This window comes from Bubalus bubalis, chromosome 1, assembly GCF_019923935.1.
Source record: "Bubalus bubalis isolate 160015118507 breed Murrah chromosome 1, NDDB_SH_1, whole genome shotgun sequence".
Lineage (NCBI taxonomy): Eukaryota > Metazoa > Chordata > Mammalia > Artiodactyla > Bovidae > Bubalus > Bubalus bubalis.
This window is the reverse complement of record NC_059157.1, coordinates 131,485,054-131,511,886: the sequence shown is the minus strand read 5'-3', so window position 1 is coordinate 131,511,886 and position 26,833 is coordinate 131,485,054. Positions and strand designations below refer to the sequence as shown.

The 26,833-nt window shown below is 36.8% G+C and overlaps 1 protein-coding gene across 5 annotated transcripts in view; it reads left to right on the top strand.

Annotated features, from left to right (window-relative positions):
* FXR1 (FMR1 autosomal homolog 1) overlaps nucleotides 1–26,833 on the top strand; it is a 68,931-nt gene that overhangs the window by 35,379 nt on the left and 6,719 nt on the right. For 3 of the 5 annotated variants that reach the window (XM_006050990.4, XM_006050991.4, XM_006050994.4), the window contains exons 4-13: nucleotides 4,834–4,905; nucleotides 5,319–5,467; nucleotides 5,700–5,793; nucleotides 6,467–6,583; nucleotides 7,887–8,057; nucleotides 9,541–9,619; nucleotides 13,248–13,357; nucleotides 19,624–19,710; nucleotides 20,969–21,176; nucleotides 25,922–26,125. In XM_006050990.4, coding sequence (XP_006051052.1) covers nucleotides 4,834–4,905; nucleotides 5,319–5,467; nucleotides 5,700–5,793; nucleotides 6,467–6,583; nucleotides 7,887–8,057; nucleotides 9,541–9,619; nucleotides 13,248–13,357; nucleotides 19,624–19,710; nucleotides 20,969–21,176; nucleotides 25,922–26,125 — 1,291 coding nt within the window. The remainder of the gene's footprint in view (nucleotides 1–4,833; nucleotides 4,906–5,318; nucleotides 5,468–5,699; nucleotides 5,794–6,466; nucleotides 6,584–7,886; nucleotides 8,058–9,540; nucleotides 9,620–13,247; nucleotides 13,358–19,623; nucleotides 19,711–20,968; nucleotides 21,177–25,921; nucleotides 26,126–26,833) is intronic. The other 2 variants (XM_006050992.4, XM_006050993.4) reach the window with 1 other exon arrangement.

The window sequence follows — 26,833 nt, the reverse complement described above, 5'->3', positions numbered from 1 at the left end:
CTTGATAAAAACTGGTAAAAAATTCTCTACTTTGGTTTTCACATTATTTCTATTTGGTTATAACTTTGAAAGGCCTTGTTGAACATTATTAACTTGAATGAAAAGTTGATCACGTTAGGATCCGGAATGGAATGCTATTTAAGTCATAATTTGGTTATGTGCTAGAATTTGGAGGCAAGTAAGGGTTGACTTGGGGAGAAGGCAATGGCACCCCACTCCAGTACTGTTGCCCGGAAAATCCCATGGACGGAGGAGCCTGGTAGGCTGCAGTCCATGGGGTTGCTAAGAGTCAGACACGACTGAGCGACTTCACTCTCACTTTCCACTTTCATGCATTGGAGAAGGAAATGGCAACCCACTCCAGTGTTCTTGCCTGGAGAATCCCATGGACGGAGAAGCCTGGTAGGCTGCAGTCTATGGTGTCGCACAGAGTCGGACACGACTGAAGTGACTTAGCAGCAGCGGCAAGGGTTGACTTGAATTAATTTGGTAGAAAGAGTACTGAACTGTATAGTATAGACTTCTGGAATTTTATTATTCCATGATACTATAACCTTCTTCAGTGTGGTTACTATTGTGTTTTTATATGTCTCATGGGCACCCCTTAGTCTTCTGCTTTTCTAATGCTCTTTCTTAGATTTGAAGAAACTTAAAATATTAGAGAAATGAGGGCCATTGCCTTAGAGTGTGAAATGTTTCTTTGAGATAGTTTGGAGATTTAAGTGAATTGAAATCTGAAGTAAGGGAATTTCTATGAGGTGCTCTTACTCCAACGACATAGTCATAAATAAATCCAGTAATCAGCATTTTGGGCATAGTATACTGCTGCTAAGTCGCTTCAGTCGTGTCCAACTCTGTGCGACCCCATCGACGGCAGCCAACCAGGCTTCCCGTCCCTGGGATTCTCCAGGCAAGAACACTGGAGTGGGTTGCCATTTCCTTCTCCAATGCATGAAAGTGAAAAGTGAAAGTGAAGTTGCTCAGTCATGTCTGACTCTTAGTGACCCCATGGACTGCAGCCTACCAGGCTCTTTCGTCCATGGAATTTTCCAGGCAAAAGTACTGGAGTGGGGTGCCATTGTACACTAGGACACGTTTTTAATGCTGAGTTTTTAAAATGAGTTTTTATTGTGTTGAGTACAGTGTTCATTTTGTGAAGGATGTGCTTTGACTCACAGTACTAAAATGGAGGCAAATTCATAGCACCTTAATTCAGACCCCAGGAACTTAGTTTCATTTGGCTTTATGAGAGTGGCTTTGTCTTTCAGGGATACAGTTATTATTGAAGTTTACAGAGATGAATAAAATGTAATGAGAAAGCTGCAAGGCAGTCCACAATGATTTATTCTCTTTTTTTTGTAGGTAAAATTACATAGGAAGTCATTCTAGACAGTTATTCTTTGGTGAAAATAGAAATAGAACAGATGTTTTTAAGACCCATTTTTCAACATTCAAGCTTGAGGCAGCCATCTACTATAGACCAACAAGAGAGAAAAAACATTAGTCTGTTTAGCTGAACTGCCTTTCTAAGGTAGTAGTTGGAAAGGGCACTTGTTGTTCTCGAGGTTTTCTTTGTCACTCTCCTCTTTCACTTTCATCAAGAGGCTCTTTAGTTCTTCTCCACTTTCTGCCATAAGGGTAGTATCATCTGCATATCTGAGGTTATTGATATTTCTCCTGGCAATCTTGATTCCAGCTTGTGCTTCCTCCTGCCCAGCGTTTCTCACGATGTATTATGCATACAAGTTAAATAAGCAGGGTGACAATATACAGCCTTGATGTACTCCTTTTCCTATTTGGAACCAGTCTGTTGTTCCATGTCCAGTTCTAACTGTTGCTTCCTGACCTGCATACAGATTTCTCAAGAGGCAGGTCAGGTGGTCTGGTATTCCCATCTCTTTCAGAGTTTTCCACACTTTATTGTGATCCACATAGTCAAAGGCTTTGGCATAGTCAATAAAGCAGAAATAGATGTTTTTCTGGAACTCGCTTGCTTTTTCCATGATCCAGCAGATGTTGGCAATTTGATCTCTAGGTTCGTCTAGTCAAGTCTATGGTTTTTCCTGTGGTCATGTATGGATGTGAGAGTTGGACTCTGAAGAAGGCTGAGTACCAAAGAATTGATGCTTTTGAACTGGGGTGTTGGAGAAGACTCTTGAGAGTCCCTTGGACTGCAAGGAGATCCAACCAGTCCATTCTAAAGGAGATCAGCCCTGGGATTTCTTTGGAAGGAATGATGCTAAAGCTGAAACTCCAGTACTTTGACCACCTCATGTGAAGAGTTAACTCATTGGAAAAGACTCTGATGCTGGGAGGGACTGGGGGCAAGAGGAGAAGGGGACGACAGAGGATGAGATGGCTGGATGGCATCACTGACTCGATGGATGTGAGTCTGGGTGAACTCCGGAGTTGGTGATGGACAGGGAGGCCTGGCGTGCTGCGATTCATGGGGTTGCAAAGAGTCGGACACGACTGAGCAACTGAACTGAACTAATAAACATATATAAGTATTATTATAAAGAAATGTTTCTCACAGACAGTTTCACATAGTGTAAAGCACACGTCTTTAAGCTTATGTCAACACGGTTCATCTTTGAGCATGGCATTCTGATGCTTTACAGATGCTTTACGTATCAGAAGTGAGGATAAGCTAGAACTTTAATAAGATGTATTTTAAATCTGATATCAGTGTTGATAAAATGCTGAAATTAAGAATTGTTTTTAGAAAGTGATAGTATGACAAGGCTGTATATTGTCAACCTGATTTTTAACTTCTATGCAGAGTACCTCATGAGAAACGCTGGGCTGGAGGAAGTACAAGCTGGAATCAGGATTGCCGGGAAAAATATCAATAACCTCAGATATGCAGATGACACCACCCTTAAGGCACAAAGAGAAGAAGAACTAAAAAGCCTCTTGATGAAAGTGAAAGAGGAGAGTGAAAAAGTTGGCTTAAAGCTCAACATTGTGAGCAGGGGGCTACTCTCTAGTTGTGGTGCATGGGCTTCTCATTGCAGTGGCTTCTCTTGTGGAGCACAGGCTCCAGGCACACAGGCCTCAGCAGCTGCAGCAGGTGCACTCAGTAGTTGAAACACACAGGCTTAGTTGCTCCATAGCGTGTGGGGGATCTTCCCAGACCAGGGATCAAACCCTTGTCTCCTGCATTGGCAGGCAGATTCTTTACTGCTGAGCCACCAGGGAAGCCCTAGTATTGTCATCTTTGTGCTATAATTACACCACTTCATATAACCAATTGGATTGACTAATCCATTGCATTTTGTGCATTTCTTTATCATCTTTTCCTTTCTAGTCAAGATAGCAAAGTATTGAATATTTAGGATATAGGAAAAATAAGATTCCTGGACTCTAGCTTAGATTTATGTAAGGGTTCACTGGATACATATAATAACTGCAGTGAGTTTTATCCCATTCTGAAAAAAGGTAAAGTGTCCTTTAAAATTGACTAGTTTGATCTCTTTGCTGTCCACGGGACTCTCAAGAACATCTTCTCCAACACCACAGTTTGAAAGTATCAGTTCTTCAGTGCTCAGCCTTCGGTCCAGCTCTCACATTCATAGATGACGACTGTAAAAACCATGGCCTTGACTAAACAGATCTTTGTCAGCAAAGTGATGTCTCTGCTTTTTTAATATGCTGTCTAGATTTGTCATAGCTTTCCTGTTGCTGCTGCTAAGTCGCTTCAGTCATGTCCGACTCTGTGCAACCCCATAGACGGCAGCCCACCAGGCTGCGCCATCCCTGGGATTCTCCAGGCAAGAAAGAACACTGGAGTGGGTCGCCATTTCCTTCTCCAATGCATGAAAGTGAAAAGGGAAAGTGAAGTCACTCAGTCGTGTCGCAACTCTTCGGGACCCCATGGACTGCAGCCTACCAGGGTCCTGCGTCCATGGGATTTTCCAGGCAAGAGTAGGTTGCCACCAGGCTCCGCCATCCCTGGGATTCTCCAGGCAAGAAAGAACACTGGATTGGGTTGCCATTGCCTTCTCCCTTAGCTTTCCTACCGAGACGCAATTGTCTTGTAATTTCATGGTTGCAGTCACCATCTGCAGTGATTTTAGAGCCCAAGAAGAGGAGATCTGTCACTGCTTCCACCTTTTCCCTTCTATTTGCCATGAAGCGATGGGACTGGATGCCTTGACTTAGTTTCTTTAATATTGAATTTTAAGCTGCCTTTTTCACTCTACTCTTTCACCCTCATCAAGAGGCTCTTTAGCTCCTCCTTGCTTTCTCCCACTAAATTGATATCATCTGCATATCTGAGGTTGTTATTTCTCCTGGCAATCTTGATTTCAGCTTGTAACTCATCCAGCCCAGCATTTTGCATGATGTGCTCTACATATAAGTTAAACAAACAGGGTGACAGTAAACAGCCTTGTTGTACTCCTTCCCCAATTTTGAACCAGTCAGTTCCATAGAAGGTTCTACCTGTTGCTTCTTGACCTACATACAGGTTTCTCAGGAGACAGGTAAGATTGTGTGGTATTCCCATCTCTTGAAGCGTTTTCCACAATTTTTTATGATCCACACAGTCAAAGGCTTTAGCATAGTCAATGAAACAGAGGTAGATGTTTTTCTGGACTCTTGCTGCTTCTGTGATCCAGTGAATATTGGCAATTTGATCTCTGATTCCTCTGCCTTATGCATATATAGTTCTTATTACATTACACTTATGTAGCAGTTTCATCTTTTTCACAGTAACATTTTTTGATTCTTGAATTTAACATAAATTTGCACTTATAAAAAGTCATTATTTACAGTGTTAATCTTTTGGGATAAATGAATAAGCGCACTTTTTTTAAATTTTCCTGTCAGGTATATTCAAGAGCAAATGATCAAGAACCATGTGGATGGTGGTTGGCTAAAGTTCGAATGATGAAAGGAGAAGTAAGTTATGTTAAAACTTGCTTTGTGATTAATTTTCAAGGAAATATGTTGACTCCTGGTTTCTGTAACTGTTACTCCAACTCAGTTTTGTTGTTAAAAAGCCTATTTCAGAAATAATCATGTATTTCAAAAATTCATCAGATCATTAATTTCTGTTTGTGTTCTGGATTTGCAAACACCAAAGCTGCTCTCCAGAGGTATTTTGCAAGCATGTGAGGACCACCAGAGTTCTTGCTTGTAAGAACCTCTAATCTAGTTTAGGCAAATCAGGTTGATGTAACTAAGCTGTGCTTAGTACTTGTGCCACAAGGGGGAGGGTCTACTGCTTAATCCAAGCAAAGTAATTAGAACTTCATTTAAAGCTCATTATTTTTGTTCGGATGGGATTTTTAAAGTGTTTTGTTGTCTTTTAGTTTTATGTCATTGAATATGCTGCTTGTGATGCCACTTACAATGAAATAGTCACATTTGAACGACTTCGGCCTGTCAATCAAAATAAAACTGTCAAAAAAAATACCTTCTTTAAATGCACAGTGGATGTTCCTGAGGATTTGAGAGAGGCGTGAGTAATTTTGTTTACTGTTGAATTGCTTTGTGAATTAAGGGGATTTTTCAGTGCTACAAAAATCTTTTTTTACCCCAAACACCCGATTAAAACTTTGATAGAAGATGTTTTTAACAGACAGAAGTTTTCAGTGGGTGGTGTCAGTATGAAACACAAGACTTTTCATTATAATCGCCCTCTAAATTTAACCTGTTGTTTAGGTCTTACACGTGAATTACTCTCTCCTTAGGTGTGCTAATGAAAATGCACATAAAGATTTTAAGAAAGCCGTAGGAGCATGCAGAATTTTTTACCATCCAGAAACAACACAGCTAATGATACTGGTAAGATAACTCCATATTTTAAGGTATAGAGTGAATATTGTGAATCTGCCTGCAATGCAGGAGACCCAGCATTGGGTGGGGAAGATCCACTGGTGAAGGGAATGGCAACCCACTCCAGTATTCTTGCCTGGAGAAACCCACTCCAATATTCTTGCCTGGAGAATTCCACGGACAGAGGCTCCTGGCAGGCTACAGTCTATGGGGTTTGCAAAGAGTCAGACAGGACTGAGTGACTAACACTTTTCACTTTATTAAACTGTACATTGTACATATTTTATAATTAAATATTTCAAAGATAAAAGATAACTTGTTTTATGGTGACTTTATTAGAATACAGTGTGAGAGAAAAAAATTTTTGCAGTTATAAAATTGTTAATTTGTAAATCTTTCCTGGAGAAAGGAGGAAAAATCTGAATACAGCATTCTTTACATCATAAAATTCTTAACATATGGGATCCGGGATTCTATATCCCTCCTCCCCCCATTATAATTTGAAGAGCAGATCTAAGTAATATGGAAATTAAGAAAGCAAGTAAGATTACTTGTGGGAGGCGGTGCATGTTAGGTGAGGAGAATACAGTAGATGAAAATCAAGGGAGGCTTTATTTGGAAGGTTGTGTTTGTATTAAAAAAAGGGTTTAAGTTTTTGAATGAGTAACTTATTTGTTTATAGTCTGCCAGTGAAGCAACTGTGAAGAGAGTAAATATTTTGAGTGACATGCATTTGCGAAGTATTCGTACAAAATTGATGCTTATGTCCCGAAATGAAGAGGCCACTAAACATTTAGAAGTAAGTGGGTTTACATGTAAAAGATTTTTTGTGCTTCTCATTTAGTTTCCTGAGTATATTATTCAAGTTCTATGGCTGAAACTATATGACTGTTAGGTAAGGCAACTTGGGAGCTGTGTTGTGGCTAATAACTGGAATTATTGTGTCCTTAGAGTTACTTTTCTCTATTACTTTTATCAGACATAACCTTTTAGCTGCTAAATACCTGAATGGTGCCAAAGAGCTTAGAAACTCACTAGGGATTACCAGCAGAACTTTATTGCTAGTTCTTTAGTCTGGTTTTTTTAATTGTCCTGTGAGCTATCAGTCAATGCACTTTCTCAGTAACTAGTTCATTAGTATAACAACTCTTGGGTAGGAAGAGAGGAGGTCACATGGGTTGTAGTTTTAAAAAAGAGCCTGTCATTGCTTCTCTCTGTTCTGTCCTGAGGTACTCCTGTTTTCTTCTACTTTTCACTGCCACATTATTAGGTGATTTGTTGCCCCTACTCCCTCCCACACATACGTGTGCTCCCAACGCACAGTCTTAGGAAAGTTGAGGTTTGTTAATCTTTATAACAAGTACGTGAGTGCCCTTAACTAATTTCAAACTTCCAAACAAGTGATACGTGAATAAGTTTTGAGATAGGAATCATTTGAGTTGGAGAGCTCCCTGTGTGAGTAGTTCTGGAAAATTGTTTTAGAATTACTGTTTTCTGTGACCATGATTAAGTAGAATGATCAGACTTCCCCCTTCCATTACATGACCAAGTGAACTACCTTTTTTCTTTTTTCCCTTTTCTTTTTTCTTTTTTTTAATTGTAGTAGAATAAACATAACATTTACCATCCTGACCATTTTTAAGTGTGCAGTTCATAGTATTGAGCAATATATTCACACTGTTGATCAATCAACCTGCAGAACATTTTCATCTTTGAAAACTGAATCTGTGTGTCCATTTAAACAACTTCCTATTTCCCTTTCCCCCAGCTCCAGGCCACCACCATTCTACTTTGTTTTTACAAATTTGACTACTCTAGATAACCTTTTTGTAAGTGGAATCATATAGTATTTATCTTTTTGTGACTGGCTTATTTCACTAAGCATAATGTTCTCAATGTGTGTCCATGTTGTAGCATGTATCAGAATTTCCTTTTTAGGGCTGAATAATTCTGATTGTGTGCATATATCACATTTTGTTTATCCATTCATCATTCAGTGGACCTTTGGGTTACTTCCTCCTCTTGACTATTGTAAATAATGCTATGAACATGGGTGTACAAAAGTTTTATCTTTTATAATACTAATTTGCCTCTTTTACTAGTGCACAAAGCAACTTGCAGCAGCTTTTCATGAGGAATTTGTTGTGAGAGAAGATTTGATGGGCCTGGCGATAGGAACACATGGTAGTAACATACAGCAAGCTAGAAAGGTTCCTGGAGTTACAGCTATTGAGCTAGATGAAGATACTGGAACATTTAGAATCTACGGAGAGGTATGCTGCTTGTCCCCCACCTTGGGTAATTTTACTATAGCATATTAACGGTTGTCTGGAATTTTAGTTTCTGGGTGGAATAGTTTAAAATTGCAAGTCTAGTATCATTACATGTAGGTTGATTAAAGATACTATATTAGTATATATATTATAATATTATAATATGCTAATATATATAATTACAGGGCCTTGAAAGGTTATTGGATATTTAATGTGTACTGTTTTCCAAAGTTCCTTAATCAACTGCTTCTGAATTTCTCAGCTTTATGTGCATTACAAATAATTTATTCAAGTATTTTTTGAGTGTTTATTATGTCAGGTACTGGCAGCTGTAAATAGTATATAATACCTTTTGTAGACCTTGAATTTTAAATATTTTGTCACTGGTTAATTGTGACAGCTGTGTGGGCATGAACATAATCTGAGAAATAAAACAAGCTTTCCTTCATTAAGACCATCCTTCACATTAGAGTAAAATAGATGAGTTTTTGGGTGTGATAATTTTAAGTCTCGACTTTTCATTTAAGTCATATAGTGAATGTGACTGGAGATGTGATTTTTACTTCTGAAACCTTTAGAAGTAGGCAATATACCAAAGTGATTAAGATGAAAGGCTTTAAGAGCCATGTTACTGGAATTGGAATTTTGTCTCTACCACTTTGAGAAGACTTGGAGAAAGTTAGGCAGTTCCCCTGCATAGTTTTCCACATTGTAAAATGAAAATAATAATAGTGCTTACCATAACAGTTTATGAAGATTGAATATGGATTTTAAATTTTTGCTATGTATGATGTAGTGAGCACACAACATACTTGCTTTATGGTTATTAAAGGACAAACATTAAAAGTGGAAGTTAATTGTTACTGAGAACTATAAATTCCTTCTACAGAACACAACCTGACCTTCCTCCTCCTCCCCCCCTGTCTTCTAGTTTTTTTAAATTTTAACTGTTAGAGCTTAGGAATTTTAATGATCATATTAGTAGGTAATTTTTAAAATGCATCCCTACAAAAACAGCCTTTTAAATCGTTTCTTACATTGAGAAGGAGAAAACAATGCAGACAGCACATACAGTATAAACAGTTCTTTTTTTTTTTTTTAATTCACCTGGAGAATCCAGCATAGAAGTGTGGGCCAGATGTATTTAGGATGGGGTTAAAATTTCGCTAACATAAGTACGTTAAACTCTCTCAGTTTTCTCAGGAGCTTAATGTTTAGACAGTTTTAGACGTCTTAGGGACTGTAAAGATGTCTAACATTTTGATTGTAAAAGCCTTTTTGCCCTAATTCTTTAATGATTACTCTTTTTTTTGGAAAAGTACTTTATGAATACTTGACTTGAAATAGCACTTTGGTCTTCTGAGCAGAATCTTGTACTGGAGCATGACAGTTCAGTGTCTTTTTTCTTTCTTGTATTTTTGTTGTGGATTGTGGGTTTCTTCAAGATTGAATTTCATGTTTGTTCCCCCACCCTACTCCGCAGAGTGCTGATGCTGTAAAAAAGGCTAGAGGTTTCTTGGAATTTGTGGAGGATTTTATTCAGGTTCCTAGGAATCTTGTTGGTAAGTACTTCTACTAAATGTTAAGTTAAATGTTATTTAATTACATATGATGACTTAATTAAAAATTAGCCTTTCCTGATAACGTTTACCTTCTAAGTTATGTGGAAATTTTTTTTTTTAAATAACAGTTTGGCATTACAGTTTTTCTTAAGCTTTTTCATCCCCTTCGCTTCTTTCTTAATATTTTCATTTGCTTGATGTCTTTTTATCTTTCATACATCCATCAAAGTTGTAGTACTTTTTTGAGAAGGTATTTGTGGTAATTGTTTTCTTTTGTTTGGTGCAGAAGAAAAAGTTTGAGTGGACTAACAATAGGGTAATAAACTTCTACACAGTAGGGTTTGAGAAGTGATAGTTGTTGTAAAAACCTCGAATAAGGATAAGAAGTCATAAGAAGTCGTGGGCAGAAGAGAAGGATGGTGATAATATTAGGGGAGGTTTCACTATAAAGTTTTTGACACTTCTGATGAAAACTGCTGTGCCCGTGGGTTGTAAGTTAAGTGACAACAGGTTTTGCTTTGAAGCTGCAGTTAATGAGCATTATAACTTAAGAAATCAGTTGTTTAATAGCTTTGTTAATAATATTCTCTATATCTGTTTGATCTATCCTTTAAGATGCAGTCTGAAACACAGAAATCTTGGTCACATGTTAAATTATACTTAGTGATTCTATATTTAATATAAGCATCAACACAAAGTAATGACATTTTCTAGGGGGATGATTTTTTTTATGACTTTTTGGTCATCTGTTGAGTCTCCTTAGTTTTTTGACTGTAATGAAATTGAGCCCCTTGGGCTCCATTTATATATAAGTACACCTTGTCTACCTTTAGGAAAAGATTCTATATACATTTTACTTGTCAGAGTCTGAAACATTAATAGGTGAAAATTAAAAAACAACAGCACACTTGTGCTATTAAAAATGTTTGTTTTGGCCAATAACAAGTAGTGTATTTGCGATAATAGCGTACACTACAAGAATTTGGACAGTCTGTTGGTATTCAACTATAGAAAAAGCTTTTCACTTCTGCCTAAACATTTGGATGTCTGTGATATACTACTAATTTAGCTCCACTTGTTAACATGTATTGTTAGCAGTCACTGTGTACTGAGTGGCTGGAGATGATGAGTTAAGAGGTTAAAATTAAATATAAGTCTTATGAATTTTATATAATTTAAATAAATGGTAAGATACAAAACGTTACCGAATATTCATTTCTGTCAAGGGAAATCACCTTTGGCAAGAACGATGCTTTTGAAAATGATCCCCTTGATTGTTTATATAATGCTCCCATTATTGACAGCTATCAGTACTAACATTTTGGTTGCTGCTTTCACAGAACATAATTTAACTTAGATTTCTTCACTTGTAAAAATCATTTGGAGGTGAGTGTGTCCAAGGGAGTCATGGTTCTTTCCAATCCAGCAATTCTGTAGAAGATAACATTGGTCTTACAGAGTTTGTGGTAGTGTTAACCTTAAATAAAAATTTCTCATATTTGAGAAATAGGAAATTGGATATATTTATAGTTCTCAGATTCTTCTCTTTGTTTATCTGTTCAGTGATGTGAGAACCTAACATGTCTCTTGTTTTCCTCTACCCTGGCTTGTTTGGCTTTATTTGGGTTATTTGTTTACTATTTAGAAAATAAATATTAGCAGCAACTGTTATACATTGGTTAAATACTCAGAAGTAGTATAAAGACCAGAGTTGAGTGCTGTCTATTTATAGTAGTACTACATCTTTCTCTAAAATGTTTTCTGGGTGAAGCAGTCTTTTGAAAAATAGTACATTCTTAGTCAAAGTGAAAGAGAAAAAGAGGACTGAGAAGTAAAAGGAAATGAGGACTACTTGGTGGGTAAGTTTCAGAGAGAATTCTCACATATATTCAGGTTCCAAGAGTTCTAGACTTGTTGACCATTCCCACCCCTCCCAAATCAAAAGTATTATGTGAACATTGATTTGAAAATGAATTGAAACTTCAGCTCCTGGAAGCCTTCCTTAATCACTTCTCTACTCTGTCCCTTCAGCATTTATGCTCAGTGCTCAAATTATACCACAGGTCTGCTTCAGTTTGTCAATATGATTTGGAATTTAAACTGTGGAAATGATCAGTTAAAATATTGACGGTCTCTGGTGGGACTAAATAAAACTTGCAGGTAGGTCCTTGCCACAGACCCCAGAAGGGTGATGGATATTCACTCACCACTGGTATAGTTCACAAGAAGTAAGGGGCAGAGATTTTGGGGAGGGGGTATGATGTAACAATCTGATTTTTTGTTTTTTTCGAAAAGATATTTGCTTATTTTTAGCAGGGTCAAGGATGGAGTTGCTGCTTGAGCTTCACTGTGTTAACATGAAGGTTGCTTTTATATGCTGCTGCTAGGGCTGCTCTGAGAAGACATGCAACATGTGAATTCCCTGTCCTACTCTATTTTGTTTTTTCTCTTGTTCAGTTGCTGCTGCTTTAAATTTAGGGTTATTGGGCAAGGAGGTTTGAAAATCCTATAATAGCGTCTGTTGTATTGACTGGCTTACTGTTGCCATTATTCCCTTGTTTGTCCCCCTCCCCCCTATCTATTCTTTATTGGAAGCTGTTCTGTCAAGCATACAGTAGGAGGAACTTACATTATAACCTGTTTCAGCCAAAATTAATTTATTGTGGAAATAGATTGCTGGTATAGTGTAACATTTTAACTGAGGATTTGAACTTAATAACAAGTAAGATGTTACTGTTAACTTAGTATACGTCTATTTATAGTAATGGTTACTGGAACATTTACTTCTGTTACCAGGTAACACTACCCAGTATTGCTTTGTTATTTTATGGGTGTATATTAGCTTTATAAAAAGTGAGTTCCCTAGGTGAAGAGCATCTTCATATCCTCCTTTTAGTTTCTCTAATTGTCAGATACTCTGTTATTTGACAGACTTAACAAGTTAAGTGTGGAGAAGGTAAATAATTTGAATTCTGTGTCATTTCACAGTATTTTATATCTAGGAAGACAGCAACCCATATACATTTTGTATGTAGTTGTATAGTTCTAAAGTACTTTAAACACTTATAGGTGTAAAATGTAATACTTGTTAAAGGTAAATATTTTATTTCAGTGAAGAGAATATTCATTTAAAAAGAATCTTCAAGTCACAGTTGTCTTTTAAAAAGCCAGGTTGATGACATTGTTAGTTGTTTTAATAATAATATATGTAATATGTCATAAATGTAAACAAATTGATGTGATTAATACCAAAATAAAAGTTTTCTTTTTGCCTTCATTTCTATAATTCAAGCTTTTGGAATAAATGGGTTGGACTTGATATTTTAAAAATATAAAAATGGTATAGAACATATTAAAAAATAGTTGGACTTTGAAAATATCTTACATGTGAGTAGAGTTTTTGATCTCAGTTAATAGTAGCAACCTTAGCCATACTGAAGAGAAGGAGGTTTCATACCAAGGATATGTTTCTCAGTTGTCGTTAGGGTGAGTTACTTGAGAATAAAAAGATGCAGTTTTGCTTGGTTTTTATAATTTGATAGCAAGTCATAAATTATTTGGGCTGATGTGGAAATGATAGCAGTGTTGGTTTTTAATTTATTATTATATATGTTTTCTCTTATTAAAGGAAAAGTAATTGGGAAAAATGGCAAAGTTATTCAAGAAATAGTAGACAAATCTGGTGTGGTTCGGGTGAGAATTGAAGGAGACAATGAAAATAAACTACCTAGAGAAGATGTAAGTATTTAAAACATAATTTGCCTGTGTCTACCCCCCCCATTCTTTTATATTTTGAAAATTGTTTTAAGAAAGTTATATCCAGTGAACTACTCTGCCTCTGCAGTGAAATTTTTTTTTTCAAGTTCTGTTTCTCAGTGCTTCAGTAAAAAGGCCAATTTTTGATTTAAAAAAGACTCTAGTTTGATAATCTTATCAGTTCTTTTTTTTTTTTTTTTTTTTTGTACTTAGAGTATAAAGAATTTGGTACTCTAAACAAAACAGTTGGCTGTGAAGGAATTCTTAATAAAGGTTTTTGACTTTTTTTTTTTTGTAAGCTCTGACCATTTCTTAAATGAAATCTTTAAGCTTTAACATTGCTGGTCATTCTGATGCCTTTGGAGAAGGAAATGGCAACCCCCTTCAGTATTCTTGCCTAGAGACTCCCGTGGACAGAGGAGCCTGGTGGGCTGCTGTCCATAGGGTCGCACAGAGTCGGACACGACTGAAGTGACTTAGCATGAGTGCATGCATTGGAGAAGGAACTGGGAACCCACTCCAGCAGTCTTGTCTGGAGAATCCCAGGGACAGAGGATCTGGGTGGGCTGCTGTCTGTGGGGTCATACAAAGTCGGACACAACTGAAGCGGCTTAGCAGCAGCAACTGATGCCAACTTTCTGAAATTTGTTTTCAGTCTTTTTGCTACCTGTTAATGTCTTGTCCACTGTACTTCTTTTTTTTTTTAAACTTCTTATCCACCACTTTAAGCATCACTAACCTTTGTGGCTCTAGTGGTCAACTCTATATAGTTACATGTCTGAATATAAGGCAAAGACTTCCCCCTCCCCCACCCCCAAAATTATCTCCCAGAAAACAGTACATTCACAACTTATTCAGTTTTGCACAGTGGGTAACTGGGGAGTTTGTTTGCTTATTGGACAAAGTTTTTTGTTTTTAAAGAGACACATGGAGGAAACTGAAGATATTTGCTAAGATAAACAGCCTCACACCATATATTGGATGTTGTAAAGGTCCCAGTGAAAGATACCATTTCCTTGATTCTTTTAATTAGTTAGAATGTGGTGATAAAAACAAATGACTGTTTTGCAAATGAGTACTTGTAGATTGATTACATCCTGCTGCTGCTGCTGCTAAGTCGCTTCAGTCGTGTCCGATTCTGCGACCCCATAGACGGCAGCCCATTAGGCTTCCCCGTCCTTGGGATTCTCCAGGCAAGAACACTGGAGTGGGTTGCCATTTCCTTCTCCAATGCATGAAAGTGAAAAGTGAAAGTGAAGTCGCTCAGTCGTGTCCGACTCTAGCAACTCCATGGACTGCAGCCCACCAGGCTTCCCCGTCCCTGGGATTGTCCTGGAGTGGGTTGCCATTTCGTTCTCCAGGGCATGAAAGTGAAAAGTGAAAGTGAAGTCGCTCAGTCGTGTCCGACTCTAGTGACCCCATGGACTGCAGCCTACCAGGCTCCTCCGTCCATGGGATTTTCTAGGCAAAAGTATTGGAGTGGGGTGCCATTGCCTTCTCTGTGATTATATCCTACACAGCTTTAAAAATTGATGTAAACCTTAAGTAATTTTAACTTCATATTAAGCAAACAACCATACCCACCTGGAGGGTTGGTGATGACCCCATTAAAATCAAGGGTGTCATACTATTATAATTGACACCATCTCTGTTGATGTATTTAATGTGTAAAATAATGGTGACCCATTTGGCATACAAGGCTTCCCTGGTGATTCAGTTGTAAAGAACCTGCTTGCCAATGCAGGATATGCAGGTTTGATTCCTGGGTTGGGAAAAGCCCCAGAGAAGGAAATGACAACCAATTCCAGTAGTTTTGCCTGGGAAATCCTATGGACAGAGGAGCCCGGTGGACTACAGCCCATGGCGTTGCAAAACAGTTGGACATGACTTAACAACTAAACAACAATAACAGTTTGGCTTATAACTCCTGGATAAAATTGGTCTGAATATTAAGGTGTTTACTGAGCAAGGTCATTAAATGACTCAATTATAAATATCTTAGCTTGATAGTAATATCTAGTCTTCCCTTAGCTTGACTTATTCCTAGCTGCTTTCCAGTATTTACCACCTTGTTGCAAGCTGATTCTTTTAGGATGTCCTTCATAAATTAGTACACTTTACTTTGTAGTTTTGGTCATTTTTACCTCCCATTTCTGTGCCAGAATTAAGAAATTTAAATGCTAAAAGACACCAAGTAGATTATGTAAATTATCAAACAGATTGGGATAAAAAAGAGGAAGGGGAGGGCACACTGTGCCTTTCTATAAAAGAAACCAATGCTGCTCAGTTTTAATCTGGTTGCTGTGTAGGTTTGCATGCATTTGTTTTGCTATATCTTTTAATATTTTAAAGAAAAGTCAAAAGCCTAAATAAACAGAACCTTTTAATTTTCAAAGCATTGAACGTGAAAATAAACCTGAAAGTTGATATAGCTTATGTGGGGTCGGTTCGACTAGTCGCATCTGACTCTTTGCGACCCCATGGACTGCAGCATGCCAGGCTTCCCTGTTCATCCATCACCAACTCCCAGAGCTTGCTCAAACTCATGTCCACTGAGTTGGTGATGCCATCCAACCATCTCATCTTCTGTTCCTCCCCTTCTCCTGCCTTCAGTCTTTTCCAGCATCAGCATATTTTCCGATGAGTCAGTTCTTTGCATCAGGTGGCCAAAATATTGGAGTTTTACATTCAGCATCAATCCTTTCAATGAATATTCAGGGCTGATTTCCTTTAGGATGGACTGATTGGATCTCCTTGCAGTCTAAGGGACTGTCAAGAGTCTTCTCCAACACCACATTTCAAAAGCATCAAGTCTTCAGCGCCAGTTTTGTTTATAGTCCAACTCTCAACATCCATACATGACTACTGGAAAAACCATAGCTTTGACAAGACGGACCTTTGTTGACAAAGTAATGTCTCTGCTTTTTAATATGCTGTCTAGGTTGGTCATAGCTTTTCTTCCAAGGAGCAAGCATCTTTTAATTTCATGGCTGCAGTCACCATCTGCATTGATTTTGCAGCCCAAGAAATAAAGTCTCTTGCTGTTAAAATCGTTTACCCATCTATTTGCCATGAAGTGATGGGACCAGATGCTATGATCTTAGTTTTTTGAATATTGAGTTTTAAGCCAGCTTTTTCACTCTCCTCTTTCACTTTCATCAGGAGGCTCTTCACTTTCTGAAAGTTCCTCTTTCTGCCGTAAGAGTGGTGTTATCTGCATATATGAGGTTATTGATATTTCTCCTGGCAATCTTGATTCCAGCTTGTGCTTCATCCAGCCTGGAATTTCACACGATGTATTCTGCATATAAGTTAAATAAGCAGGGTGACAGTACACAGCCTTGACATATTCCTTTACCAATTTTGAACCAGTCCATTGTTCCATGTCTGGTTCTAACTTGCTTTTTGACCTGCATACAGATTTCTCAGGAGGCAGGTCAGGTGGCCTGGTATTCCCATCTCTTGAAGAATTTTCCACAGTTTATTGTGATCCACACAGTCAAAGGCTTTAGAGTAGTCAGTGAAGCAGTAGATGTTTTTCTGGAATTCTCTTGCTTTTTTAGTGACCCAGTAGATGTTGGCAATTTGATCTCTGGTTCTTCTGCCTTTTTCTAAATCCAGTTTGAACATCTATTTGGTAGTTCTTGGTTTCATGTACTGTTGAAGCCTTGCTTGGAGGATTTCGAGCATTACTTTGCTAATGTGTTCACTTCAGTTCAGTTCAGTCGCTCAGACGTGTCCGACTTTTTGCGACCCCATGAATCGCAGCACGCCAGGCCTCTCTGTCCGTCACCAACTCCCAGAGTTCACTCAGACTCACGTCCATCGAGTCAGTGATGCCATCCAGCCATCTCATCCTCTGTCGCCCCCTTCTCCTCCTGCCCCCCAATCCCTCCCAGCATCAGTCTTTTCCAATGAGTCAACTCTTCGCATGAGGTAGCCAAAGTACTGGAGTTTCAGCTTTAGCATCATTCCTTCCAAAGAAATCCCAGGACTGGTCTTCTTCAGAATGGACTGGTTGGATCTCCTTGCAGTCCAAGGGACTCTCAAGAGTCTTCTTCAACACTACAGTTCAAAAGCATCAATTCTTCTGCGCTCAGCCTTCTTCACAGCCCAACTCACATCCATACATGACCACAGGAAAAACAATAGCCTTGACTAGACGGACCTTTGTTGGCAAAGTAATGTCTCTGCTTTTGAATGTGCTGTCTAGGTTGGTCATAACTTTACTTCCAAGGAGTAAGCGTCTTTTAATTTCATGGCTGCAGTCACCATCTGCAGTGATTTTGGAGCCCAAAAAAATAAAGTCTGACACTGTTTCCCCATCTATTTCCCATGAAGTGATGGGACCGGATGCCATGATCTTCGTTTTCTGAATGTTGAACTTTAAGCCAACTTTTTCACTCTCCTCTTTCACTTTTATCAAGAGGCTCTTTAGTTCTTCTTCACTTTCTGCCATAAGGGTGGTGTCATCTGCATATCTGAGGTTATTGGTATTTCTCCCGGCAATCTTGATTCCAGCTTATGTTTCTTCCAGCCCAGCATTTCTCATGATGTACTCTGCATATAAGTTAAATAAACAGGGTGACAATATACAGCCTTGACATACTCCTTTTCCTATTTGGAACCAGTCTGTTGTTCCATGTCCAGTTCTAACCATTGCTTCCTGACCTGCATGCAATTTCTCAAGGGTATTCCCATCTCTTTCAGAATTTCCCACAGTTTATTGTGATCCACACAGTCAAAGGCTTTGGCATAGTCAATAAGGCAGAAATAGATGTTTTTCTGAAACTCTCTTGCTTTTTCCATGATCCAGCGGATGTTGGCAATTTGATCTCTGGTTCCTCTGCCTTTTCTATTGTGCGATAGTTTGAACATTCTTTGGCATTGCCTCTCTTTGGGATAGAAATGAGAACTGACATTTGCCAGTCCTGTGGCCACTGCTGAGTTTTCCAAATTTTGCTGGCATATTTAACAGCATCATCTTTTAGAATTTGAAATAGCTCAGCTAGAATTCCATCACCTCCACAAATACTTTACAGTGAAATTATTACAGGAGCATTTGGTATCTTTTCTGAGATTGTGATTCCCTTTACCTTTTTCTTTAACATATATTATGGCAGTTAACAAGTGGATATTATTTGGAATTAAGTAACTGGATACGAAATTTGTTGGGTTAATTGCCGATTTTATGACTTTGAGCACATTTTTTTCTCAACTGTAGAATTGGGATATTTCTTTAAAATGACTGTAAGTAATATAGTCCCAGAATTACATTATGGATTAAAACTTTCTAGCTCTTTTTTTTCCCCTCCTATCTTTTGTTCACTTTGCATCCTGTGTTTTCTGCATGTGAATTCTTGAGGATAGCTCAAGGCTTTCTTACTTCCTAAGCTTAAGGTAGAGTCCCTTGTTCATACCTTCCTAGTTGGAATTACTTCTTCTAGAGTCACTGCATCTTTCAGCTCCATGATAGCTGTACTCTGTACTGGAGCTTTAGCACCTGCCCTAGTGCCTTTCTTCTTTTTAATTTCCCATACTAAAATTCACTAATTAAATTTTTTAAAAATTATTTTGAAAATAAGTCACATAGTGATTTCCTATATAGAATAAAAAGTTAAGGCACGCTTATTTCTGTATTTAGAACCCAAAGTTCTTAAGCCAGGTTATTTAAATAACTGTTAGGAATGATTCTATAAAATCAAGAAAGTGAAGGACATTGAAAGTGATTGGGTGAGTTTCCTTAGACTGTTCATTTTCTTTAGCCAATAGGAAGCTGAAAGTTTATTTCTTTAAAGAAAAAAAAAACAAAAACAAATATCATTTAGGTATCTTACTTCCCTTCCTTCTCACTTTTTAAAACCACCTTTTGAAATTCAACTAAGTAAAACAGGTCAGGGTTAATCCTTTCATTTGGTTTAGTAACTTAAGGTGACTATTTGCCCATATCAGTAATTTCTTTATTTTACACTGTGAACGTTTGTACATGATACTTCTGTTAATGGTCACGAAGTACTTCCAACCTACAGATGTTGAAAGTTTTGCTATATGAGCATATATTACAGGGATAACCTGCCCAATGTGTTTTATTATGTTTTTAAGGCAAGCACTACTAAAAATACATCTAATCTGTAAATTCATTCCAGTTTGATGGAAAATTTCTTTGAAAGTTGGTTTATTTACTTTAAAGATTTGCTTGAATTAGAGGACATAAATACTAAATATTGGGATGTTGTGTTTTCTTACAGGGAATGGTTCCATTTGTATTTGTTGGCACTAAAGAAAGCATTGGAAATGTGCAAGTGCTTTTAGAGTATCATATTGCTTATCTAAAGGTTTGTATAGTGTTCATATTTATATCATGTTCCTTCTCACATTAAACTTTAATTTTATATTAGTATTGTAAATTTTTAAATCTTAATTTTTGTTAATTCAGCTTCATATTTCCCTTTTTTTTGCTTTCTGTGTGAGAATATTAAAAGGTCCTTTGCCATTGTAAAATGATTGGCCTCATTCCCTCTGAACGTTTATATTTCTTTCCTTCTGTTTAAGACATGACCACTCTTAACATTTGTTACAAATAGGAGAGAGAATCGGGAATGATGTGGACTTTCTTGGTTACTAATGCTCATCTATAAACGTTCCCTTGAAGGAGATGAGTACATGTCTTTTTTATATTGTATACCTGTAGCACTTAGCAGAGTTGACACCTGATGGTTACTGGTACTCTCTGAATCACATGAACTACCTCCATATATATCATTTGATAACTCTTAACCATTGTTGTTTAGTCTATCTGGGTTAATAAAGAGAAAAGGTTTTGGAAAAGAAATGTCCTATAAATTATTGTAAGTTGGAATTGTCATTTTTTATTCTTCTTATTCCTGCTGTGTTTTTGTTGTTTATGGTACTTGAACTGCTGTCTCTAGTTATGTTTTCCTTTTAGTCACTCAGATCATTGTTATGTTAATATTTTCAAAGCACCCTTGATTAAGTCCTTCCTTTCTTTGAAAAACTTGTCTTTGCAGTACTCTACTGCTTTTTAGCCAAGAGCTTTCTCCATAGACACCTTACTTTCACATTCTGTAATGACCTCAATCTCTGAATGACCAAGTCTACCAGTTCAGCTAGGCCACAACTCAGTTGTCACTATTTTGATAGGAAAGTAGTTTATTAGTAATACCTGTCATAGGTGGTACTTTACCTCATTTAGCAGAGTTTGATACTCCTTAAAGACTAGGTCTGATAATTAGCTATTAAAATAGGTTATTTCAGCAGTTGTCTGTTAACCATCCCCTAGGTTATTTTAATGCTCATCTGTAAACATTCCCCTGAAGGAGAAGAGTCCTTGTCTTTTTTATATGTATACCTGTAGTACTTAGCATGGTTGGCACATGATGCTAAGGCATTTAGTAAATGCTTGTTGAATTGACCTTGTAAATTATGTTCACTAGGAATACAGTCTACATTGCCAAATAACTGCCCAAGATCACAGCTGCGTTCAGTGGTAGGACCAGACTATAGCTCAACTCTAGGCTTTAAGAAGAAAAAAGAAATACATGTAAGATTTATCCTTTTTCATTTTCATTATAGGAAGTAGAACAGCTAAGAATGGAACGACTACAGATTGATGAACAACTTCGACAGATTGGTATGGGTTTCAGACCTTCTTCCACCAGAGGGCCTGAAAAAGAGAAAGGATATGCCACTGATGAAAGTACCGTCTCTTCTGTACAAGGTTCTAGGTCTTATAGTGGAAGAGGCAGAGGTCGTCGGGGCCCTAATTACACCTCCGGTTATGGTAAAAAAATTTTTTCTTTTTGGTAGTAGTTGTAGTTTAGGTGCTCCAGTACATTTTGGTTATTGTTGTTCAGTTCATCAGTTTATCTTGGTTTTGAGGGTAGGAGATAGTTCTAAGGTACACGTTTTAATAGTAGTGACTGTATTTTATATTAATGACTGTACAAGATTTGTAGTGTTCAAGTAGCTATGTAACGAAATGAAACATGTTTTTGTTAAATTTATAGCTCATGATCATGTTTATTCTAAATATTTAAATATATATACAACTGGTTTTCTCAGATACTTACCTTGTACAATTATATACATTTTCCAATAAAAACCTGGTGATGGTGGTGATACTACTAGGATTTACCTTTTGCTTACCCTTTAGGAAAAGGAAAAGTAAAAAATACACTAGTCACTGTGCTGTGTTTATATGTAGCAAATCTGTACTAGTTTTTAAAATATACTATATTGGTTCACTTAGTAGTTTTGAATATTAATATCTCACATCTGCAGTTATTTTGTGAAATACAGGATTTCAATAGTATGAGGGCTTTAAAAGTTAGAACTTAATTAACATAAATGAACATTTTTCTAAAATACATTTCACTTTGAAGATCAGACTTAACCCATGTAGGAAGGGGCCAGTGGATGGTGATGGTCAACAATTTTCTAATCCTAAATTTCTTACTTCTTCTTCAGCTTTGGAGTTGTTCCATTTTTCTGCATTTGGACTTGGATCTTAGCAGTGACCTGATTTTTGTGTTCCCTTCTCTCTCCTCTTCTCTCTTCTCTACTCCCCTATGCTCATCCAAACTGCTTTGGGAAAATATTTCATAAGCGTTTTCCAGAATAGAAGGCATTTAGGGAAGAAATACATGAAAGCTTATAGTGTACAGATTCCACATCCATATTTCATGTTTGAAGGATCATCTAACGATGTCAGAGTCAGTTTGGTACTATATTTCATTTGTTGTAGAGTTGAATGGTAATTTTCCCTTCCTGCTTTTTCATTATTTTAAAGTTAACCTTGTATTGTAACCTGAAAAGAAAAATTCCAGTTAATGTGTTTGGTATGTAAAGGATTGAGAATTGCAGTCCTCAAAACATTTAACACAAAAGATAGTAATTAAATAGAGATTAAGTACAACTGAATGATTTTAGATGTACAGGTTACTAGTGCAAATAATCAGATTTGGTTTTTTGGTTGATGAATTCATCCAAGAATTTTATAAGCCTCTGGGAAGTCAGCTTATTGATGAGAGGTCCCTCTTTGGCAAAATGCTTTTGTTGACAGTAGATAATAAATTTAAATGAGAAGGTAGAGGAATAACATTTGGATTGAAGAACTCTATGCAAACTGTTCAGTAGATGGCACTCTTACCTCTGAGTCTTTTTGAACGAGTAACATTGTATTTTCTGAAATAGCTGTTGAACTTAAATGGGCTCCAGAGAAATAAAAATTATTTGAATTTGGTTACAGATGTTGTTGTCTACTTAATGGCAGAAGATTTTTTAGGTGATGAATATATATATAATCTATATAAGAAACATTTTCTGAATTTAACATCTCTGAACTTACGATGTGTTTTACAATGGATGCTGTCTTAGAACTGTAATTGGCAGGATTTTCTTAAGTGGCACAAAAAATATTGTGACTTACAATGGATGGCATGGCAGATTTGATAAAATGTGGTACTTTAGCTGTTAATGTTAAGTTCAGCATACATGTTCATTTAAAAGAATGTTAACCATCTTCATAAGGTGATTTTAGAAGTTTTAGGGAAATCTGATTTAATATTCTGTTGAAAACAATTTTCATTTGTTGGAGCTATTACAAATTGGATTGGTTTTATGGATCATTATTTCTTGTAGCCCCCTCCCTAATTTCTGGATTCAAGAATTTGTATTTTACAAAATTGAGATTGGAATGATTGTGATGACTTCAACAGATTATTAGTTTTCTGTTGATTATACAGCAAATTAAAAATTCAAAGCCTTTAACAGTACTGTTGTCCTATGGTTTTATAGGTCAGAAATCTGACATGAATGTCACTGGGCTGAAATCTAAGTGTTGGCATGTCTGTATTCCCTTTTGGAGGCTCTAGGAAAAAATCTGTTCCCTTGATACTTCCAGCCTCAGCTTAGGTCCTCCCTCCTCCATCTTAAAAAGCCAATAATTACAGGTAGATGGGCTTTCCTGGTGGCTCAGTGGTGAAGAATTCTCCTGCCAATGCAGGAGACATGGGTTCAATCCCTTGGTCAGGAAGATCCCCTGGAGAAGGAAGTGGCAACTCACTCCAGTGTTCTTGCCTAAGAAATCCCATGGACAGAGGAGCCTGGTGGGCTACAATCCATGGGGTCACAGAAGAACCGGACTTGACTTAACAACTAAACAACAACAGATTACAGAGAGTCCTTATTCAGCCACCTCTCTGGTTCTCCATAGTTGAGAATGGTTCTCTCTTTTTTTAATATTCATGTGATTAAATTGGCCTTACCTGAATAGTCTAGAATAATCCCCAAACCTGTTTCCTTAACCTTAATTGCATTTGCAAAGTTCCTTTTGCCATCTCAGAAATGTTTAATATGAAGAAAATGGAGAACTTAGCAGTTCATTAGCCTTTTTTTTTTTTTTGACATTAATAGTTGTCTTTATCTCCTGAAACCTATTTATGATTTTAGATACCTTCTATAAGCATCTTGAATGCTAGATTTAAATTAAAACTATGAAAATTTTTTGCTCATGATATTGAGTTAAATACTGCACTGTATTTTTAAAGATAATTTGATAGGAACTTTTGTTAAAACCTTTTAAAATGAGATACTCATTTAACCTCAAAATTTGGTAATGTTTTCAGGCAGGGTATGTAGGTTTGTAAATAAATTCAACAGAAGTTTTTATAATTCCCAAGGCTTTTTTGTTTGTTTTGTTTTAAACTACTCATGAAATGATACATTACCCTTATTCCTCCAAACCATGACATCAGTTAACAAAATTCTTTCTTATCTTTTGGAAAAATAAGTGTTTTGATTCATTTTCTAATATGAGACTCATCTTAACAAAGATGCAAATGTCAGTACTAGAAACTTGCTACATTTTTCTTAAATTAATCCATTCATTACTAGCTACATCTATATGGTATATGGAGAAAAAAGAAGAGTCCTCTTTAAAGGAGAAAGGAAGTTGGTAGGCTTTGTTCAACTTTACATTTTAGTCCTTGAAGAGCTCTTGTATTTTGCTTTTATCATTAAATGACTATGGAGTTAAATATAGGGTATTTTTAGTTTATCTTGAAATTGTTCATATTTGAGAGTTTAGCATAAGAACTTCATAATCACGTGGTAAATTAATTCAGGAGAAAATTGATATGTGCATTCCTAGGCTTCCGTGGGCATTTAGAGGTATAAGAGAGCACCCCTTTACTGTAAACCAATGTGGAAGTAAATCCACATTGGAAAAAGAAAACAACACATGGCAATACTTTATTAATTTTACATTAATTTTAAGGAAATGAGGGGAGATGTCTGTTTTCCGTTAAATTGGTCTAAAGCTACAGACATTGAACTGGGCTTTTAATTTTATGGAGATAGATTTGCACATATAGTTTCCCACATTATCAGAAAGTAGTTTTCCTGGAAGACCTTTGTAAGCTGAAATGGCATAAAGTGAAGAAGCAATTACTTTAGGACACATCTTGCTAATAGATGCAGGAAATAAAATAAAGCACAGATGCTCACCAATATGGTTCAAAGATATGTCAGCTTGATGCTGAGATGCTGAGTTTAGTTCTTGAAGCAGGAGCTGGGGGATGCTGCTCTCACTGCTTGCTCTGCTTGCTGCCTCTTTTAATTGCAGTGGCTTGCTGCAAAGCGAATACTGAAGGCTATTTTCTCTTCGTGCCCTTTTTTTTCCCTTAAAAGTGAAAATCCTCTTTGGATTTCTTTTGGTTTGTGAAAACAGATACTAGTGTAAGTCTTTTGTAAAATGAACTTCTGAAAAGCATAGGATATCTCTATGATGAAAGGATAAAAAAGCACCATCCCAGAACTAACAGAGAAGTGGAAATGAGTATGTTAGTGATTGGGTCATATAAATCTGACACATAAATTGTGATATTATATGATATTGTAGGCTTTTATAGAATCTTTGTGGTGTTTACATTTTTTAAAAGTATTAAATTCAGTCATTGGGATGTTAGAAATAGTCTGTAGTTAACTTTCAAAGTTATGCTGAATTTTTCTCTCACTGGTAATGGCTTCATCTCTTATTGTCATGTTGAAATTTTCTTCACCCAGAGCAACCTAAAATTTGTTCAGTGATTTGAAACATTGTGTTGTTCTAACTTAAGACATTATTGTGCAAAAGAGATAAATTTTATGTACAGTCACTAAAAATGCACTCCCAGTTTATGAGATAATCAATTGTAAGAAATATCCTGATTTCAGAGCTGTTAAATGTGGGGAAAAAAATGCTCCTTAGAATCAAGTGATAGAATATACAATACAATTGTTACTCATTTTTCTAAATATCATTAAATTGGCTTTTAAATACTTGGATAGTGTTTTTTTTTTTTAATTATACTAGCAATTTGTTAAAGACATAAAAGTGGGAAAAAATTTTTAAAAATATTTTCTGTATTAAATGCATTTTCATATATCAGTGTTATTTAAACAATGATTTGCAAGAAATTCTTTGAAAAATTTCACTCCTTTTTTAAAATAGAAATATAGTATGCTTATGTTCTCTTCTTTCCCAAGGTACAAACTCTGAGCTGTCTAACCCATCTGAAACTGAATCTGAGCGTAAAGATGAGCTGAGTGATTGGTCACTGGCGGGAGAAGATGACCGAGAGAGTCGGCATCAGCGTGACAGCAGGAGACGCCCAGGAGGAAGAGGCAGAAGTGTTTCAGGGGGTCGAGGTCGTGGTGGACCACGTGGTGGCAAATCTTCCATCAGTTCTGGTAGTCTTTTATATACTCTGTCAGAATCTTTTCTTTGTAAACAGTATAATTTCATAAAAGTTAATTCATTTCCCAGGACTCCCACCCCCCATTTTTGGAAGTTTCTCTTTTTGCTTAACTGTCTCAGGAAAACAGTAGAATATATATATATGCATGCATACACACACACGCAACTACAACATAAGGAAAGGCACTATAGAGTGTCTCTTAGTGAAAGTTTAGCCAGAATATTCAGATCAGAGTAATTTTAGTTGGAGCTGATTTCTCTGTTTCATTGGTCAGATGTTCAGACTTTGGACACTTAGGTAATTAGAATGTTTTTCCCCCTCTAGAATTTTTTGGGTTATATATTTCTGTTTCCCAGAGAGACCCAGATAATTCTAATGTATAGAGAGATCTAAATACCTGTTGTGTACAACTGAAAAGCATTTGTTGCTACTCCACCACTTTGGAACAGGAAAAAACTGTGAAATCACCTTTTTAAAAAATCTTTTATTGTTTGAGGAGTTCACCTGTAAAGAGGAGTGTCTAGAAGACTGAGATTTGAGATACTATAAGAAACCTTTTACTCATTGAAAATTTAAATGCTATAACTTAAGCGGTGGTGTAGGAGTTGACAGAATGTTCTTGCTTAGCATAATGAGTTGGGGAAAGATTGTCAAGGATTAGATTATATCAGGGATATAACCATAACAATTATTGCATAGC